At 58.2% G+C, this 18,646-nt stretch overlaps 2 protein-coding genes across 6 annotated transcripts; both read left to right on the top strand.

Annotated features, from left to right (window-relative positions):
- The first annotated feature begins 55 nt into the window (after nucleotides 1-55).
- On the top strand, nucleotides 56-9,372 carry EML3 (EMAP like 3). Of its 5 annotated transcripts, none has more exons than XM_042957674.1 (22): nucleotides 56-320; nucleotides 1,145-1,316; nucleotides 1,391-1,642; nucleotides 1,740-1,853; nucleotides 2,887-2,954; nucleotides 3,120-3,243; nucleotides 3,464-3,634; nucleotides 3,832-3,901; nucleotides 3,988-4,098; nucleotides 4,344-4,439; nucleotides 4,825-4,980; nucleotides 5,136-5,277; nucleotides 5,706-5,857; nucleotides 5,940-6,065; nucleotides 6,149-6,280; nucleotides 6,747-6,814; nucleotides 7,318-7,406; nucleotides 7,478-7,575; nucleotides 7,705-7,792; nucleotides 8,318-8,416; nucleotides 8,820-8,840; nucleotides 8,935-9,372. In XM_042957674.1, exons 1-22 carry the CDS (start codon nucleotides 299-301, stop codon nucleotides 9,345-9,347), a joined length of 2,784 nt encoding a protein of 927 aa, XP_042813608.1. In that variant the 5' UTR covers nucleotides 56-298; the 3' UTR covers nucleotides 9,348-9,372. The 5 variants fall into 5 exon arrangements, 4 of the variants coding, with proteins under 4 accessions (XP_042813608.1, XP_042813606.1, XP_042813605.1 ...); XM_042957672.1 differs by having other exon boundaries at nucleotides 8,710-8,840; nucleotides 8,935-9,228; XM_042957671.1 differs by having other exon boundaries at nucleotides 1,388-1,642; nucleotides 8,710-8,840; nucleotides 8,935-9,228.
- Nucleotides 9,373-9,727: 355 nt separating this feature from the next.
- MTA2 (metastasis associated 1 family member 2) lies at nucleotides 9,728-18,412 on the top strand. Its single transcript, XM_042957675.1, has 18 exons — nucleotides 9,728-10,176; nucleotides 10,917-10,984; nucleotides 11,676-11,769; nucleotides 13,372-13,489; nucleotides 13,641-13,704; nucleotides 13,862-13,979; nucleotides 14,278-14,380; nucleotides 14,558-14,657; nucleotides 14,796-14,984; nucleotides 15,088-15,162; nucleotides 15,288-15,346; nucleotides 15,564-15,661; nucleotides 15,781-15,920; nucleotides 16,180-16,408; nucleotides 16,612-16,701; nucleotides 16,989-17,107; nucleotides 17,217-17,365; nucleotides 17,585-18,412. The coding sequence occupies exons 1-18, from the start codon at nucleotides 10,149-10,151 to the stop codon at nucleotides 17,748-17,750; spliced, it is 2,007 nt and encodes a 668-aa protein (XP_042813609.1). The 5' UTR covers nucleotides 9,728-10,148; the 3' UTR covers nucleotides 17,751-18,412.
- The last annotated feature ends 234 nt before the right edge of the window (nucleotides 18,413-18,646 follow it).

Here is an 18,646-nt window from a genome sequence, read left to right as displayed (position 1 = left end):
GTCCGGCGCCTGTTTGTGCCGCGGCGCTGGGGCCCCGGACGGCCCCGCCACCCCACCCCCGGGAGCCGAGAGCGGCCCCGGGAGAGTCCGAGGCCCCGGCGGGTCCTGGAGCCTGCCGCCCCCGCTCCACAGCGCCCCCTCCAGGCCCTTTCCCCGCGCCCGACAGCGCCCCCGGGGGGTGGCACGGCACCCTTGCGCGCGCGCCCCGGGGTGCTTCCCCTTCCCCTCTCCCTGGCCATGGCCCCGGCGGCTTAGAAGCCTCCTCCGCCGCCGCCGCTCGGAGCAAGCCGGGGGCCGGATGGACGGGGCCGGGGGGCCCGGTGAGTACGGGGCGGGGCGGGCGGCGTGCCCCTTCCCGGAGCGCCGGCCGGTCGGCCGCTGCCTGTGCCCGACGGCTGTCTGGCGGCGTCCCCGCGTGCTCCTCGGCCTCAGGGGTTCTGAGCATCCTCCACTGTTCCTCAGGTCGCTCTCCCTAGTTATTTGGATCTCCTACTGTCATTTCGAACTTCCTCAACGTCATCCTATTCCCCATGTTATTCTGGGCCCCTCGATGTTTCTCTGCCCCCTATGTTATTCCGGGCCTCTTCTCATGGTATTTCGGGTCGTTTTACTTCTGACCCGTTACCCTGGGACCTTCACTGTGACTCCGTCTCCACCGATACCCTCTCCTGTCATTCTCGATCTCTCCTCCTGGTCCTGTGAGCCCTCAGATGACTGTACTCTTCGGGGCGCCCTCTGCTTCTCGCGCCCCCTTCTCAGTTTCTCTGCCTGCCTTGGAGACCTGAGCTTTGCTCTGGGGTGGGCCGTCATCCCGCGCCGGCGCTGCGCCTCCCTCTGTGGTTCCCACGTTCCTGGGCAGTACTCCATATTTTCCCCCTGGTACTCCATGGTACTCCCTGTCTTTGCGGAGGTTGAGACAGCAGCAGGAAGGGAGCCTTGCCAGGCTCCTCGCCTGCCCTGCCAGAAGGAGGCCCTTGATTCTCTACCACCCGCCTCCTCCCCTCCGGGCCAGCCTCCAAGCCCGGGGCTGCTTGAAGGGGGTAGTCCTATCGGACGAATGCAAGGTCGGAGGGAAGTCAGAATCCCCTCAACCCTTTTCTTCAGGTGGTGGGTACATTCTGAGTGCTTCTTGCCCTTTTCCCAGGTGAGGGCCCTGCTCAGGAGGCCCTGCAGTCCTTGAGCCGGCGGCTTCAGGTGCAGGAGAAGGAGATGGAGCTGGTTAAGGCGGCCCTGGCAGAAGCCCTCCGCCTGCTGCGGCTGCAGGCGCCCCCGAACTCCCTGCAGGACCCTGGCGCCCCAGCTCCTACAAGGGACAGGTAGGCAGGCTGTCACGCCCTCTTCTTCCGAGGGCCTCTGGGGGCATCAGGTTGACTCACTGTCTCCCCGGCAGCCCTGCAGCCCCCCCAGGACTGCCACCCACGTGCAGCCCCTCCTTGGTGAGCCGGGGCACCCAGACGGAGACAGAGGTTGAGATGCAGCCGTCCCCTGGACCCCCCGGCCTGAGCAATGGGCCCCCAGCCCCACAGGGGGGCAGTGAAGAGCCTAGTGGGACCCAGTCTGAAGGAGGGGGCAGCAGCAGCAGTGGTTCCCCTGGCCCCCCAGGGATCCTCAGGCTTGTGCAGCCCCCACAGCGCGTTGACACGTAAGTGTCCCGTGGCAGGGGCCAGGAGGGCCGGCGGAGGGACTGGGAAGCGCGAGGAGAGGGAACGATCTTTACCAGCTCACTATGCTCCTACCAGGCCACGGAGAAATTCTTCCTCCTCCTCATCCCCCTCAGAGCGGCCTCGGCAGAAACTCTCCCGGAAGGCAGCTTCCTCGGCCAACCTGTTATTGCGGTCAGGGAGCACAGAGAGGTGGGCGAGGCTCCCGCCACCCCCAACCCGCCCCACCCCACGCTCAGGCTCTTGACTTTCCACATCCCTCACCTCACTTCCCTGGGTGGGGTGGGGGGACCTCATCGCCCAACACGAAGGAAGGAACAAGCCCCCCAGGGGCGCCTGCTGTGTACCCGGCACTGTGCTAAACCCTCGACCTCCTCCCATCTCATTCAGTTCCCACGACATCCTTGGGGGGGTAGGTGGTCTCATGGTGTTCATTGTCCAGGCGAGGAAGCAGGCTCAGAGAGGGTAAGTCATTTGTCTCGGGTCACACAGCCAGAACTAGGATCTGAACCCTCCTCTCCCTGACTTCAGTTCCATCATATCACCACATAACTTCCAGGATTCCGAGAGGTCCCAAAAAGCTCTCGCGATTTTCCTGGATGACCGTTTTTGGAGTTTTCCCCCCACTGCCCCTCACCGCCCCCCCCCACCCCCAACCACGCTTTATTTCTACAGAGCAAGGGGGAAATTCTAGTGGCTGAACACAGTTGTCTCAGAGTCTGTACAGGCCCCAGGACACCTGAGTGTTCATTCTAGCCATGTCCTCGGTTTCCCCTGTATTCTCAGAAGAGAAGTCACTACGTTTTTGATCTAATGACAGCTATCTGTGGAATTCACCTGTTACTTTCCCCTTGAGAGATAAAGACTTTCTTGCTGACCTCCCAGATCCCTGAAAGGCAGGGCTGGTGTACATTCTGGATTCACTTTGGTCCCATTTTACCGATGGAGAAATGAAAAGGTCAACCAGAAGCCTGGTCGTCTAGAGGAAAGGGCTCCCCCCTGTCATGCGGCCGCACTGGCTCTTACAAGCTTTATGGCCTGAATCTTCTCATCTCTTACATGGAGCTGAGAGTCCCCATCTACTCTGGGGCTCCGAATGCAAACTAAAAGCCTGCAGAGATGACTCTGTAGGTCTCTGGAGTAACCTCCTTTCTTGTGTCCTGCCCTTCCCCACTTAGGTCTTGGGCCCTGACCCCATCCCTATGCTTTTCTCTCTTCCCAACAGCCGTGGGGGGAAAGACCCCCTCTCCAGCCCCGGGGGTCCTGGGTCTCGGAGAAGCAACTACAATTTGGGTACGTACAGAGGAGTGAATAACTTGGATGACAGTGTTAGGGTTTGGGCGACAGCCCTGAGAGCTATTTTGGGGGACCTGTGAGGTGTGGTGGGTAGAGTTCTGCTCTGGCTTTCCTGGAAGGGAGGCTGCAGGGTGGTGGTTGACACCCCCCTTTTCTCTGTAGAAGGCATCTCAGTGAAGATGTTCCTTCGCGGCCGCCCCATTACCATGTACATCCCGTCTGGCATCCGCAGCCTTGAGGAGCTGCCCAGCGGCCCACCCCCGGAGACCCTCAGCCTTGACTGGGTGTATCCTGCCCCCTCCAATCCCCCAGGAGCCACCTTAACCATCTTGGGAACCCCCCCTTCTTTATGGTTTCCCCCTGGACCTGCGGGATCAGGGAGCCCTCTGAATCCTCCCCTACCACCCTCTGCCGATGGTGCTGCCAGCCAGAAGGGCTTCCGTTGCCCCCTCTTCCTCACTCTGCCCTTGATCTGACCCTTTCCTTGACTGTGATCCCCACTCCAGTTACGGGTACAGGGGTCGTGACTCCCGCTCTAATCTGTTTGTGCTGCGCTCTGGGGAGGTGGTCTACTTTATCGCCTGTGTGGTGGTGCTGTACCGGCCCGAGGGAGGCCCAGGGGGTCCTGGAGGTGGCGGCCAGCGACATTACCGGGGCCACACGGACTGTGTTCGATGGTGAGGGGCCTGGGACCTGGGAGTGGGTGGGCGGCTCTAGGCGTGGGGATGGTGGGCTTGGCAGGAGCAGGGTCTGGGTCGGTGTGGAGGAGCAGGAGAGTAGAGTCGCCTTGCTGCTCTGCAAGCATGGAGAAGGTGTCCTGAAGGGTCTTGAGAGACCGACCCCCTTCCCTAGAGTGTCTCCTCCCCCCACTTAGTCTGGCCGTCCACCCCGATGGTGTTCGTGTAGCCTCAGGACAGACAGCTGGAGTGGATAAAGATGGAAAGGTAAGACCAAAGCCCAACACCAGGCAGACAGGATGAAATTCCAGCCTGGCTTTCCTTCATACCCCTGACCCCTTCTCCTCTCCCAGCCCCTGCAGCCTGTGGTTCACGTCTGGGACTCAGAGACACTGCTGAAGCTGCAGGAGATTGGACTGGGGGCCTTCGAGCGGGGCGTGGGAGCCCTGGCCTTTTCAGTTGCGGTGAGCTGACCCCAAAGCCTCTAGACCCCCATCTTCCTTGCCCAGGAACCTCATTCTTGCACTTCACCGGGAAGCCTCAGAAGTTCTGGCCTTCCTGAACCTGACTCCGCCGGTTCTCCTGAGAAAGGAGCAGGTGTCCCCTTCTCCTGCCCGCTCAACTTGTGATGGCAGCCCTTGCCTAATGACCATGAACCCACAGACTTCTAGCCCTCACTCGGCCCCTCCGATGTGTCCCCCATTCTCAGGATCAGGGTGCTTTTCTTTGTGTGGTGGATGATTCCAATGAGCACATGCTGTCCGTGTGGGACTGCAGCCGGGGCACAAAGCTGGCTGAGATCAAGGTGAGGAGTCCAGGCGGCCTGGCGGGGCACCGTGGTTAGGGGCCTGGGGGCAGTGAAGTATAGAGAGCTGCAGACTTACCCATACGTTGACTTCCTTTCTGGCTGGGTCACCTGGAGGAAGCCCCCTAGCCTCTCTGAGGCTGTAAATGGGGATTTCAGAAGTTCTGGCTTCCCGAGGGATAATGTCTTAGGCATTAGGGTGGTTCTGGCATCGTGAGTGACAGGGAGGGGTGCCCTGAGGGGACCAGGGTCTGGGTCCAGAAGGAAGGCTTGTCCTCGGGTTTCAGGATATCAGCAGACCGGCTGTCAGGCTGCAAACTGAAGAGTCAAGTCAAGTGAAGGTGCTCAGGGCTTGGGGTGGCTGAATCTGGTATCTTCCCCTCAGAGTACAAATGACTCAGTCTTGGCCGTTGGCTTCAGCCCTCGCGACAGCAGCTGCATTGTCACCAGTGGGAAATCGCATGTCCACTTCTGGAACTGGAGTGGAGGAGCAGGGGTTCCTGGGAACGGGACTCTCACCCGGAAACAGGGTGTCTTTGGGGTGAGGCGTGGATGGGTGTGGGGTGGGGTGGGGGGAGGACAGAGTGGGGATGGAAGCATTGGTCTGAATACCTTAGACCCTGATACCACCCAGCTGGCAAGGGTCTGTGACTTTCAGTCTTTGGCCTTCCCTTTGATCTCTGCTCTCTCCCCTAGAAATACAAGAAACCCAAGTTTGTCCCTTGCTTTGTGTTCCTCCCGGATGGGGACATTCTTACTGGGGACTCAGAGGGGAACATTCTCACCTGGGGACGGAGCCTCTCAGATGCCAGGACCCCAGGCAGGGGTGGGGCCAAAGGTATGTGGTTGGGGGTGGCACCTGGGAAGTCTAGTACCCCAGAGGGTGTCTGTGGGAAACAGAGGATTTTCCTTTTTTTTTTTTTTTTTTTTTTTTAACCATGAGAATTGATAGATCTCTGTGGACCCTCTAGAAAGGCCGGCTGGAAGGGTAGGGGCGACACGGCTGGGGCTTTGGAGTCTGCCAGATCCTGGGTTCAGATTCCAGTTTTGCCACTAGTTGCGTGGCCTTTAGGAAGTTACCTCACTTCTTTGAGCCTCGGTTGTTCAGTCTGTAAAGTGGGTAAAATAATAGCTGAGGATCAGAGATCACATTCAGTAGGTGCTCAGCGGCTAGGAGTTATTACTGTGTTGTGACGGCCAAGGCTGCCTCTGTTCCCCACTTCCCTGTACCCCCACAGCATGACCCACTCGTGACTTTGCCAACAGAGACCTACGGGATTGTGGCCCAGGCCCATGCTCACGAAGGTTCCATCTTTGCCCTGTGTCTCCGGCGGGATGGGACTGTACTGAGTGGTGGCGGACGGGACCGCCGGCTGGTCCAGTGGGGGCCGGGATTGGTGGCTCTCCAGGAGGCTGAGGTGAGGGCTAGCCTGGGGTCGAAGGAGGGAGTGGGGAGAGGAATGGCCAGGGGGCCCCTGACTTGATGCCACCGTTCTGCAGATTCCTGAACACTTTGGGGCTGTGCGGGCCATTGCTGAGGGGCTGGGCTCCGAGCTGCTGGTGGGAACCACGAAGAATGCATTGCTGAGGGGAGATCTGGCGCAGGGCTTCTCCCCTGTAATCCAGGTTGGAGGGCCAAGGGCTCCAGGGAGGAGGGTGGGAAGTGCTACTGAGGAGGGGCAGAGGTAACAGCCCGTGATCTGCTGCAGGGTCACACGGATGAGCTCTGGGGGCTCTGCACACATCCCTTCCAGAACCGTTTTCTCACCTGTGGCCATGACCGACAACTCTGCCTGTGGGATGGGGAGGGCCATGCGCTGGCCTGGAGCATTGACCTCAAGGTAGAGCCCCGTGTCCCTGGATCCCCAGTGCCACACCCACCATGGCTTCTGTGGACACCACTCCTTCCCCAGCATCCCTCTTCCTTCTCCCAGGGGCAGCCACTTTGTACTGGTATGGCTGTGTTGGCTACCAAAATCTGCATTCTTCTGTGCAGATGCCTCCAGTGTCCCCTAGGCACTGTCCCCTCCCCCTTACCCCCAAACCCCCAGACCTCCCTTTGATCCAGCAACAAATGGTTAATCTCTGGCACAGCCTCCTAGCTCAGTTCTGGTTGTTAAATATGTTGAGTATCGCCTAGTTTAGGCTCCAGTGACACCCTGCCTCCACCCCAGGTCTACTGTCCCTCTCCTCCCTGTCTCATCCTTGGGAGGAGAAGGCTTTGGTGTTACCAACATGACGAGGTGTCTGTCCGGGAACCTTCACTAGAAAGGCATCTTCTTGAATTCACCTTCTCCCCTCTCCCAGGAGACTGGTCTCTGTGCTGACTTCCACCCCAGCGGGGCAGTTGTGGCCGTAGGACTGAACACAGGGAGGTGAGAGGAGCCAGGATTCCTGGGAGGGGAAAGCAGGAGCTTTGGGAAGGGCCCCTGGTAATGGGGTGGCAGGGGAGGAGTGTGGCTCAGGAGCCCCAACCGCACCTTCTCGTTCCTCAGTGCTTTTCTCTGCAGCCCGGGCCTCCCCTGCTCTGCTTGTGGCAACTGTCATCACACCCAACCACTCTCCCCTCTGAGCCTGGGAGTGGCAGCTTAGGATAGAAAAGCTGTGGGGGATAGGAGGGACATGGGAGAGACTGACACAGGGAAGTGACAGGCTTACAGACTCCATAAGGTTCCTGTATTCTTTTCTTAGAGGCATCAGAAGCCCCTCACTCTTTCTCTCTCCTTAGCGTCTTCCGATTTCCTGGCATAAGAATGCAGCGGCAACCTGTCTACATCACAGCCTTTCTGTTGGCGTCTCTGACGCTCTCCAACTTGCCAACCCCTACGTTGCCCAGGATGGGTAACCTCACACCTGCTTTCCACCCCCTCCCTTCCAGGTGGCTGGTTTTGGACACAGAGACCAGAGAGATCGTGTCTGATGTCACTGATGGCAATGAGCAGCTCTCAGTGGTCCGGTACAGCCCAGGTGGGAGCCACCCCCACCCTGGACCCAGACCTGTCCCTGGCCCTTCCCTCTCTGAGTGACTGTCTTTATAGATGGGTTGTACCTGGCCATCGGTTCCCATGACAACATGATCTACATCTATAGCGTTTCCAGTGAGGGTGCCAAGTCCAGCCGCTTTGGCCGCTGTGTGGTGAGGAAGCCGGGGTGGAGGGTGGGGCATTGCCATAGCAGGTAAACTGGAAGGGCTCTCATGCACTAAGGGGGACCTGGGGATGGGAAATGGTAGCTACATTTTTAGTCTCTTGACCCTTGCTCCCAGGGTCACTCCAGCTTCATCACTCACCTTGACTGGTCCAAAGATGGGAATTTCATCATGTCCAATTCTGGGGACTATGAGATCCTTTACTGTGAGTGGCGGTAGGGGAGAGCATGGGGAATGGGTAATCGGCTGGGTTTTGTTTCGGGGTGGGAGGCTCCTGGTTGGGAGGGGACGAAGAGTATGTAGGCAGCTCCAGGTAGAGATGGGGCTGAAGTGGAGTTGGAATTGTTCAGGTAGGAGAAATATTGTGAATTGAAAAGCCCTACACGGTTTTACACCATGCCTTTCCCCACGAGGACTTGAGGGAGTTGAGGAACGTACTAGGAAAAGATTGTTTAGGACAAGTTTCTCAGCAGGTGTGGAGGAATTGACTTAGCCAGGGAGGAAGAACTGATGAGAAGCTGTTAGGGGAACTTCAGAACTTCAGGAATCAGGAATTGCATGGGGCTGGGTTTTGCCCTGGGCTGAGGGCTACCAAGGTGACCAGATCACATGCCATTACCTCAAGCTAGTCTTTCCAACCTACCCTTCCCGGTGGGTGGGTCGGTGGGTGGGTGTCTTGCCAACCGAGGGCAGGGGGAGAGCTGAGTTGGGTGGGCTCCCTACCCCCCAGGGGACGTGGCTGGAGGCTGCAAGCTGCTGAGGAATCGCTATGAGAGCCGAGACCGGGAGTGGGCCACCTACACCTGCGTGCTGGGCTTCCATGTCTATGGTGAGCAGGGCCTCCGAACCTTGCGGGGTGGGGTGGGGTGGGGTGTGCGGGGTAAGGTGGAGCCCGCACTGCGCTCGGAATGCTGGGCATGTGTCAGAGGGGTGGGTGTCAAGAAACCGGCAGATCCAGCCCAGGAGGCCCCTCTGGCCCTCGGTGGCTGCCGGGACCGGGAAGGATTGCCTGGAACGCGGCCGGTGGGCGGCCTCGGCTGCCTGACCGCCGGAAACGGTGCGGAGCCTGGGCCGTGGGTGGCCGCGGGGAGGAGGCCATACTGAGGCCGGCTGCTGTGCTAGGCGTGTGGCCAGACGGCTCGGATGGCACCGACATCAACTCCCTGTGCCGCTCCCACAACGAGCGAGTGGTGGCCGTGGCCGACGACTTCTGCAAAGTGCACCTGTTCCAGTACCCGTGCGCGCGCGCCAAGGTGAGGCCTCCAGGGGCCTCTGGGGCCGGGCGGGCGGGGGCCGCCGGGTCCAGGGCTCCCCGGCCGCCGCAGCTCGGTCTTCTTTCCCGCCCAGGCTCCGAGCCTCGTGTACGGCGGCCACGGCAGCCACGTGACCAGCGTCCGGTTCACGCACGACGACTCGCACCTCATCTCGCTGGGCGGCAAGGACGCCAGCATCTTCCAGTGGCGAGTGCTGGGCGCTGGGGGCGCGGGGCCGGCGCCCGCCACGCCCTCTCGAACCCCCTCCCTGTCCCCCGCCTCCTCTCTCGATGTCTGACCGCTGCCGGAGGGGAACCACCGGCCCTGCGGCGCGGCCCCGCCCACCCGAAACCCCCAGGACCAGGGGCCGACTTTTCCTCGACTTCGAGACATTCCCGATCGCGCGTTTCCCTGGAGGGGGCGAACGGCACCCCCGCACACACTGTAGAGACCCGCTGGCTGAGCCGGGCAGCCCCAGCCTGGGCCCTGACTCCTGCCGCCTGCTGAGGGGCAATAAACCAAAAGCAAAGTCGCCTCCCAGTCCTTTTGTGGGGCGCGGCTGGGCGCCTCCGGGGCCCTGTGGGGGTGGCGATGAAGGAAAAGAGGAGTTTGGAAGGAGTAGGGGAGCGTAGGCCACTCATGCAAATAACAGGCAAAGCCGCTTGCAAATAACCCGGCGGAGCGCAAAGGCGCGCGAGTCTTTTCGCGGCCGCAGGCGGAGTTGAGGGGCTCCGGCGAGGAGAGAGTTAAGCCCAACACCTCTCCCGCCCTCGGAGGAGGGGCCGAGCTGCAACGGAAATAACCGAGCGCCGGGCCGCGGTTGGCCGGAGGGAGCCGAACCTTTTCCGGAAGTAGCCGATCTCTGGGGTCTCGCTCTCCGACCTGAGCCGAGCGCCGGGCCTTGTTCTCCGGATCGGCCGAAGGTGTTCCGGAAGGAGGCGAAACCCGAGGCGGGCAGGGCAAGCCTTCCCGGCGGCCGGCAGATCCCAACGTCTGGTGGGGCTCGGCGAGGGCGGGGAGAGTCAGAACCTGGCTCCGGTCCGGCGGGAGCCGAGCTTGTTCCGGAAGAGGCCGAGCGGACCGGCGCTGGCCTCGGCGTCCCGGGCGTGAGGCGGTAGCTGCGGCGGCGACAGCGCGGGCCGGGATGAACCGCGACGGCTGAGGCAGCGGAGGTGCCGGCTACGCGGGCCCGACCGAGACTTCCGCGAAGCGCCAGCCCCGCGCTCGGGGCTTCGCCTCGAGCCGAGCCCTGCCCCCGCGAGCCTCCCGGACCCCTTTGTGCGGCCGGAGGCGGCGGCGGGAACGGCCATGGCGGCCAACATGTACCGGGTGGGGGGTGAGTACCGGGGAAGGGGCTGCGGGGCCCGGGGCGGGAGAAGTCGGGGACCGGGGCTGGAGAGGCTCGGCACCCGGCAGCGCGGGGAGCCGCGTCCGGGGCGGCGTGGTCCCGAGCGCGGACCGGAACCGGAACCGGGAGCACGGGGAGCGAGGGTGCGGGGACGGCGACGCGGCCGGGCGCCGAGGCCCCCCGGAGAGCCTGCGGGCTGCCCCGACGGCACTCTCGGGGCTGCGTCTGGGGCCCCGGGTCGGGAGTGGGGCCTGGGAAAGTGGTGCGGAAGGAGCTGACAGGGCAGGCAGGGGGCACCAAGGGCCGAGGCGTCCGCTCTGCCGCCTGAGCGGGACCGCCGGGAGGTTTCCTCTCCCCCGGGGCGTTATTGTGCGCCTGGGTTCGAAAAGGCGAGGGCACTGGAGCGAACAATTGCCGACGCCGGGGTGCAACTCCATCGCTGAATTGTGGGGACTGCAGGGGGACCCCCTGCTTCTTGTCTCTTCGTTGAGGCTCACTTTTGAGAGAAAGATCTGATATTAGAACTCGGTGGTCAGGGGTGGTGGTGGTGGCGGGGGGGGAAATCCCTCATTTTCTCGTAGTCTCTCTACTTCCACATTTCAGCGTTCTCTCTACCTGGACCCTTATTCTTTTGGTCCCCTCAGGCCTCTTTTCTCTCAGACCCTGGTGCTCTGGCTTTCCCATCTCCTCCTCTGATCTTCCCGGTGCTTCCCCACCCCCTCCTACAGATTACGTCTATTTTGAGAACTCTTCCAGCAATCCTTACCTGGTTAGACGGATTGAGGAGCTCAACAAGGTGAGTGGAGCAGAGTCCCACCCCTGCCCCTTCGGGTACCTCCCTCCCTCCAGGGGGTCTTTTTTTTTCTGAGGTCACTAACTTCAGGTGGAAGAGAGAGAGATCCAGAGAAAAACCAGCCCTAATCCTAAGTGCCCATTCATATTCATTCATTCATTCATTTATTCATTCAGTGTATTCAGGAAAGGCTTTTGAGAGCTAGGTGGGAGGTGGGAGCTTTCCTATTCCTTCTCTTGGGGGCTAAGGAAAGGGAAAGTCTAGGGGAAAAAAGTTTGGAAGTTGTCCTTAAATGCGAGTCTCTTTATTTGTAATTTCTTTGGGTGTCTGGGTGGCTCAGTGGGTTGAGGGTCCGACTCAGCTTTGGCTCAGGTCACGATTCCAGGGTTGTGGGATGGAGACTTGAGTTGGGCTCCATGCTGAGCGTGGAGTCTGCTTGAGATTCTCATTCTCTCTCTCTCTCTCTCTCTCTCTCTCTCTCTCTCTCTCTCTCCCCACCTCCCCTCTCCCCAGCTCATGCTCTCTGTCTCTTAAAAAAAGAAAATTATAAAAAAACAACAACAACAAAACCCTCATAGTTTCTTGGGTTTTTCTATTTACACCCCTTGGAAACTACTTCATGCTTAGTTTCTTCTTCATGTGTTTCCACTTTAAAACAACCCATTTTAACTGCAGTTTTCCTCCTCCCCCTTAGACAGCAAATGGAAACGTGGAGGCAAAGGTTGTGTGCCTTTTCCGGCGAAGGGACATTTCTAGTAGCCTCAACAGCCTGGCTGATAGCAATGCCAGTGAGTGTCTTCGTACCCCCACCCCACCCGCACCCTCCCTGCCTCCCCCTTCCCATGATCTGAGGTCTGGGCATGTCCCTGCAGGTGTTTCCCCTGGTAGCATGCCCAAAGCCCGGGTGTGAGTTTGGGGGTGGGAAATGCCTGGTCTCCAGAGGGAGGCCTGTTTTTACACGTTGGGGTTGGAAGCAGGGTGGAGAGACGATGATAAGGAAAGCCAGAATATGACTTGTGTGGGAGTGTGTGTATCTGAACGATAGGTGGAAAAGAGATGATAGTATTTAAATAGGGGAGGAAGAAGAGCTGTAGAGAAGCAGGACCCTTGAGGGACAGTTTTGGGTACATTGGGACAATGGGTGGTGATTGTAAAGGTCAAGGTGAAGAGGAAGAGGTTGTACTGAGAAGCTTGCAGGACAGGGAAGCAGCCTAATTTTGAGGTAGCGAGAATACATTGAAAGGGCAGAATAGGAAGCTCGGAAAGTTATCTTTGCCCTTTTTGCTCTTTCCCACCTCTTCCGTCCTTCTCCAATCCATTTTATATCTTTGCCTTTTGCCTTCTCTTCCTTCTCTTTATGATTTTATCTTTTTTAAAAAAAATTACGTCCTGTTTTCCTTAGTTGATTTTCCCTTTCCTGCTTTGGCTTTCTTTCCTCTTTCTCTTGTTCCTCCTTCTTAAATTATTTGCCTTATTTCAGGCTGCTTTGAGCACGAAGGGGTTAACAAGGAGCTAGGCCTACCAAGTTCCCTGGCCCTCTGGGGTTTCCAGCCCCATCTGGCAGGGGCTGACCTTGGCCTTGTCCAATCAGAAGGGGTGGGGGGTGTGGTCCCCCCTTGCCTTAGCACAGGGTTTCACACAGGGTTTCCGGAGCACACAGGCGAGGGGTGGAGCCCGCTGCACCCCCACCCCCCTTCTCCCTGAGGTTGGGAACAATGCACCAATGAGCCTGGGCCTGTGGCTCTCCTGCCCCCTCCCACTTTGGGTGGCACTCAGCCAAGTTAACCCTTCTCACCAGGGTTTCAGGGCAAGTCGCAGCTCCTGGGAAGGAAGGTGTTGGCACTGGCTTGGGAAATACTGTCCTTGGAAGCCCCACAAACTTAGTAGTCAAGTGGACAGCGAAGGATTGTTACGGTTGCCTGATGTTTAAGAGCAAAGAGTCTCCTGAACTCTGAAAAGAAAAACTAGTAAACACAACCTTATGTGACAGTTGTTCACCATATTGGGTTTCTGAACCTCAGGCTGGTTTCGCAGGAGAGACGAGTGTGATGTTCCTGCTGGGCCTAGTGTGGGCAGACTTGTGCTTTATGAGTGGCATCTGAGCGTTGGTACCTGGGTTTGGGATGGGTTTCTGTGGCATTCTTTGTACTCTCAGCAGCTGTTCCCAAGGCACTGGTGATGGGGAGCTGGGAGGCCCGGAACAGCGGAGAGGGCTAGGGGGAGAGGGCTCAGTGGGAAAGCTGGTGGCTGTACGTATAAACGGCAGATGCCTGGGGAATGTGAAAAAAAAGCCAGCTGGGATAGGAAGTGTTTTCCCGGGGTCAAAGTTTCCAAGGTGGCTTCTTTCTGAATTAGTTTCTGACTTGACTTCTTCCTCCTTAATCTCCCAGGGGAGTTTGAGGAGGAATCAAAGCAGCCAGGGGTGTCAGAGCAGCAGCGACATCAACTGAAGCACCGGGAGCTTTTTCTTTCTCGGCAATTTGAATCGTTACCAGCCACCCACATAAGGTATAGGACAATCGGTGGGGGGGGGGGGGGGGCGCTGTGGCCGGTGTGCACTTCTTTAGAAGATGGAGAGGAGGGGCGTGGTGGCATAATGGAAGTGCTGTGGAGAAGGAATGAGGAGCTCACCTAGGGTTTTCGGACCTCTCTTCTGTAGGGGGAAATGCAGCGTGACCCTCTTGAATGAGACCGACATCTTGAGCCAATACTTGGAAAAGGAGGTGAGAAAGAGGTGTGGGGGGAAAGAAGGAGGGGAATGGGTGTGCCCAGAAGGCAAGAGGAGAGTAGGACTGGAATAAGGTTCAGGTCCACAGACTGCCTGTCATGGGAACGCTGGATGCTCCCCACCGCCCGCTTACTTTTTCTTCCTGGCTCCAGGACTGCTTTTTTTACTCACTGGTGTTCGACCCCGTGCAGAAGACGCTTTTAGCCGATCAGGGGGAGATCCGAGTTGGTTGCAAATACCAAGCTGAGATCCCAGATCGCCTGGCAGAGGGTAAGCAACAGGACGGAGCGTGCGGCCCCTGAGTCATGTAACGTCGTAGTCGCTGTGAATGGCGTGCTGCGGAGTCATAGGCTCCACGGCCTTCACGGCTCTGTGCCATCGCCCTGACAAGCTGGGACCTTGGGAACCTGCAAGGCGCCAGTGGGCACAGTCGGGAAGAAAAGTCCGAGAGTTGAGGTGGCTGATAGAATCCACGCCAGAGGCACGGGGGGAGCGAGGTGCTATTGTGTCAAGGCACCTGTTGTTCTCCTTTCCCTCTCCCTGATGTTGCCATTGCCCTGTTCCCCAGGAGAATCTGATAATCGGAACCAACAGAAGATGGAGATGAAGGTCTGGGACCCGGACAACCCTCTCACAGACCGGCAGATTGATCAGTTTCTCGTGGTGGCCCGGTGAGGGGTGGGTGGACGGGCAAGACGGGCTGGGGGCGGTGTGGACGCTCTGCATCGAATTCTCAGAGCTGGACTAGACTGGTTGTTTTGGCCTGCGTGGTTTTCCTTATCTGGCTTAATTCCTCAGCTCACTCATGCTTTCTTCTCTCTCTCTTGACTTCTTAATATCTCCCTTAGGGCCGTGGGGACCTTCGCAAGAGCCCTAGATTGCAGCAGCTCCATTCGGCAGCCAAGCCTGCACATGAGTGCAGCTGCTGCCTCCCGAGATATCACGCTGGTGAGCAGAGGTTGCTGGGAAGTCGGGCAGGCTGGGCTCTGTGGGGACCTGCAGAGCCTGGGGACAGAGGAAGGGTCTCTGAGAAGCCCGGTGTGGAGGGTCTCAGGGCATCCGCATTGTTTCCCACCTTCCCGGTAGTTTCATGCCATGGATACGTTGCAGAGGAACGGCTACGACTTGGCTAAGGCCATGTCGACCCTGGTGCCCCAGGGAGGCCCAGTGCTGTGTCGGGACGAGATGGAGGAGTGGTCGGCCTCGGAGGCCATGCTGTTTGAGGAGGCCCTGGAGAAGTACGGCAAGGATTTCAATGATATTCGCCAGGATTTTGTAAGTGGACGGGGCTGGCAGGAGAGGTGGAAGAGACGACAGGTGAGGGAACGGGGACCCGGAGCCAGATGCCAGCTCAGCTTCCTTCCCTCTGCCTCCTTAGCTGCCTTGGAAGTCACTCGCCAGCATAGTCCAGTTTTATTACATGTGGAAAACCACAGACCGCTATATTCAGCAGGTATGGGCTGGGCTGGGAAGGCTGGACCAGGGGCCTCCTGCTCACCCCTGCCTTCGAAGTTGATGACATCGTCCTGTGGAGGTGCTCTGATCTTTCTCTTTCTTCCTTTTTTCCCCTTCTTGCAGAAAAGATTGAAAGCTGCTGAAGCAGACAGCAAACTGAAACAAGTCTATATCCCCACCTAGTAAGTGTGGTAGGTGGGGGAGGCTGGCATGTTTTCTTTTTCTCCCTCCCCACCCTCCCTGCCCCCGCACCCCCCCCCCCCCCAGCAATGCTTTTCTCAGTGATTGGTGGTGACCACGGCAGGAGTCAGGGTCAGAGGGTCAAATGATCGGGAGGAGGTGGACGTGGATTCTCTTTCTTGACCGGTTCCTGGTTTCTCCCCACACTGTTCCTGTCAGTACTAAGCCAAATCCTAACCAGATCATCTCTGTGGGCTCGAAACCTGGCATGAATGGGGCTGGATTCCAGAAGGGCCTGACTTGCGAGAGCTGCCACAGTGAGTTTCAGGGAGGGGCAGGGATGTTGAGGGGGGTGAGGTCTTCTCTGGGCCAAGGACCTAAGGGGCTCAGGTGGCATATTTGTCCCAAACTCCCCCTTTTCTCCGTGTTCCTACAGCCACACAGTCTGCCCAGTGGTACGCCTGGGGCCCACCCAACATGCAGTGCCGCCTCTGTGCTTCCTGCTGGATCTACTGGAAGAAGTATGGGGGACTGAAGACCCCGACCCAGCTTGAGGGGGCTGCCCGGGGCACAACAGTAAGGACTGATGGGGAATAGGCAGGGGAGAGCAGTAAGCATAGTGATGTGAGCTTCAGGTGAAGGCCAGAACCTTAAAAGGTGGTTTGATGTGTGTGGGGTTGGGGAGGTGGTGCTTAGTGGTGGTTGGGGAGACGGGTGGGTGGGATGGTAGTAAAAAGATCAGGTGGGAATAAACTGCTTTTTGCAGAGAATGAAGGAAACAAGGGAGCCTCAGTGCCCATCCGTGTTCTCTCTTTTTCCTATGTCTTTCTTCCAGGAGCCACACTCGAGGGGTCATTTGTCTCGACCTGAAGCCCAGAGTCTCTCCCCCTATACGACCAGCGCCAACCGGGCCAAGCTACTGGCTAAGAACAGGCAAACATTCCTGCTTCAGACCACAAAGCTGACCCGTCTTGCCAGACGCATGTGCAGGGACCTGTTACAGCCGAGGAGGGCTGCCCGACGACCCTATGCCCCTATCAATGCCAATGCCATCAAGGCAGAGTGTAAGGGCAGGAGCGGTGGGGCTAGTGGCAGGCCTGGGTGCTCTGGCCAGAAAGCAGAGCAGAGACCAGTGTTTCTCTGGAGGTTTAATGACCACAGGGACAGCAGGCCACAGCGGTTTGATAGGAGGTTAGATGTGGCTCCTGGCCGTAGGAGAGGCCTGAGTAGCGAAGCCCCTTCAAAAGCTGTCATCTTTGCTCTCCAGGCTCCATTCGACTTCCTAAGGCTGCGAAAACTCCACTGAAGATTCACCCTCTGGTGCGGCTGCCCCTGGCAACTATTGTCAAAGATTTGGGTATGGGATGGGGAAACCAGACTGTGGGTATGGGATGGGGAACCAGTTAGATGGTTTCAGGGTCTCCGTCATCCTTTTACTACCATAGTCCAAAGAGATTTAGTTTAACAAACTGTACTCCTGTAGGTTAATAATGATTTTCATAGACTGTCCAATATTACCATAGTGAGCTAAGGCCACATTCCTGTGGTAGTTGCCAGACTGCTTTTGGGGATGCCCAGGGAAACTACATACAGAAGAGAAAACATGAAATTTCTCCAAGTTTTTTCCTGTTTTTTTCTTGGCAGTGGCCCAGGCACCTCTGAAACCAAAAACACCTCGGGGTACCAAGACACCGATCAACAGAAACCAGCTGACCCAGAACCGGGGTCTGGGGGGCATTATGGTGAAACGGGCCTATGAGACTGTGAGTTGACAGCTGGAGTGGGCCAGGCCGATTGGGCGGGCTTTTATTTCTGATGGGGATCTGTGAGCCCTCTCTCATTGTGCTGCCTGCACCCACCCCTCCTCTCCAGATGTCAGGAGCCGGGGTCCCCTTCTCTGCCAATGGAAGGCCTCTGGCCTCAGGGATTCGTTCAAGCTCACAGCCAGCAGCCAAGCGTCAGAAACTAAACCCGGCTGATGCTCCCAATCCTGTGGTGTTTGTGGCCACAAAGGATACCAGGTAGGGAGCCCACCCACCGTAGGAGGGGCTGAGAGGTTGATAACCCAGGTTGGTGGGTAAGGATAATAGGAATTCTGAACAAGACCAGCTCTAGAAGACTGGGTACGGGGTGGGGGTGCCAGGAAAGAATGGGCCAGAAGGCACACTATGGCATGGAATGGGGAAGGGGGTTTACCTTGAGGGTCCTGGCCTTCATTCCACTCTTCTTTTCCTGGCCAGGGCCCTGCGGAAGGCTCTGACCCATCTGGAAATGCGGCGAGCTGCTCGCCGGCCCAATTTGCCCCTGAAGGTGAAGCCACCACTGATTGCAGTGCGGCCCCCGGTCCCACTGTCTGCACCGTCACATCCTGCCAGCACCAATGAGCCTATTGTCCTGGAGGATTGAGCGTCTGCGGGGAGGGAGGGAGGTGGGCTGAAAGCTAGAGGGTGGGTGCCCAGGGCACCCACCCTCCCTTCCCTCTAGTATCAAAGGGAATGAGGAGTGAGGGAGGGAGGGAGCAAGTGTGTGTCCTTGGAGGGGTCGGGCGCCCTCTGGTGTTACCACTTGCGAGGCTCGTCCCCTTCCCATGCTTCTCCATGCCTGGTGGTGGAGGACACACTGCAGGAACTTGGTCCATTGTGGGAACCTAGCCTGTTTTGGGGGGTAGGACCCACAGTTGTCTTGGACAGTTTTGGGGGGGGAGGGTTTTTTAATTTTTTAAAAATTTTGCCTCCCTTTTTGAAAGGGGATGGGGGAGGGGAAGAGTAAATTGATAGGAGGTGGTGGTACCTGGTTGGGGGAGGGGGGCGTGCACTGCCATGACTATATCTTTTTTTTTTTCTAATGGGGGTTTCTCTTCCTGTCCGGTGTCCGGACTTTCCTAATTGGAGTTTGAGGCCCCTAAGCTGGCATCAGCCCCAGCCCATGCTCTCTCTTTTCCTTCCCTCGCCTTGTCCCCTCTGCCTTTTGTACGCCAATTCTCAGAAATAAAGATCTTTTGTCCGTTTTTTTAACCTCGGATTCTGTAATTGGTTCTTATAGTAACAAATAAAAAGCTGTTTTCTTCAGCTTCTCCCGGCTCAGCTGTTCTCTGCCATGGGGGGGGGGGGGGTGGGGGGGGGGAGGGTGGTGTCTTCAGTTGGAATAAAGGACAAAGGGATAAGAAAGAAGATACAGATGGTGCTTGCCCTGGGGGCAGCTTTCTGAGATAGGCAGCATGGACAGGCAGACTGTTCCTGCTAGCTTTCTTGGGGGACCCAAACTGCTCCCCAGCTCCCTGTGGTGCTGGAACTCGAGCTCCA

The sequence above is a fragment of the Panthera tigris genome, chromosome D1, assembly GCF_018350195.1.
Source record: "Panthera tigris isolate Pti1 chromosome D1, P.tigris_Pti1_mat1.1, whole genome shotgun sequence".
Taxonomy (NCBI): domain Eukaryota; kingdom Metazoa; phylum Chordata; class Mammalia; order Carnivora; family Felidae; genus Panthera; species Panthera tigris.
Note: the sequence above shows the minus strand (reverse complement) of the source record. Positions and strands in the feature narration are given on the sequence as shown.

Coding starts and splice junctions, on each gene's coding strand:
- EML3 (XM_042957674.1), top strand. CDS start 299: ATGGACGGGGCCGGGGGGCCCG. Junction 1,317..1,390: donor CCAGCTCCTACAAGGGACAG/GTAGGCAGGCTG, acceptor TCTCCCCGGCAG/CCCTGCAGCCCCCCCAGGAC. Junction 1,854..2,886: donor CGGTCAGGGAGCACAGAGAG/GTGGGCGAGGCT, acceptor TCTTCCCAACAG/CCGTGGGGGGAAAGACCCCC.
- MTA2 (XM_042957675.1), top strand. CDS start 10,149: ATGGCGGCCAACATGTACCGGGTGGGGG. Junction 11,770..13,371: donor CCTGGCTGATAGCAATGCCA/GTGAGTGTCTTC, acceptor TTAATCTCCCAG/GGGAGTTTGAGGAGGAATCA. Junction 13,705..13,861: donor GCCAATACTTGGAAAAGGAG/GTGAGAAAGAGG, acceptor TCCTGGCTCCAG/GACTGCTTTTTTTACTCACT.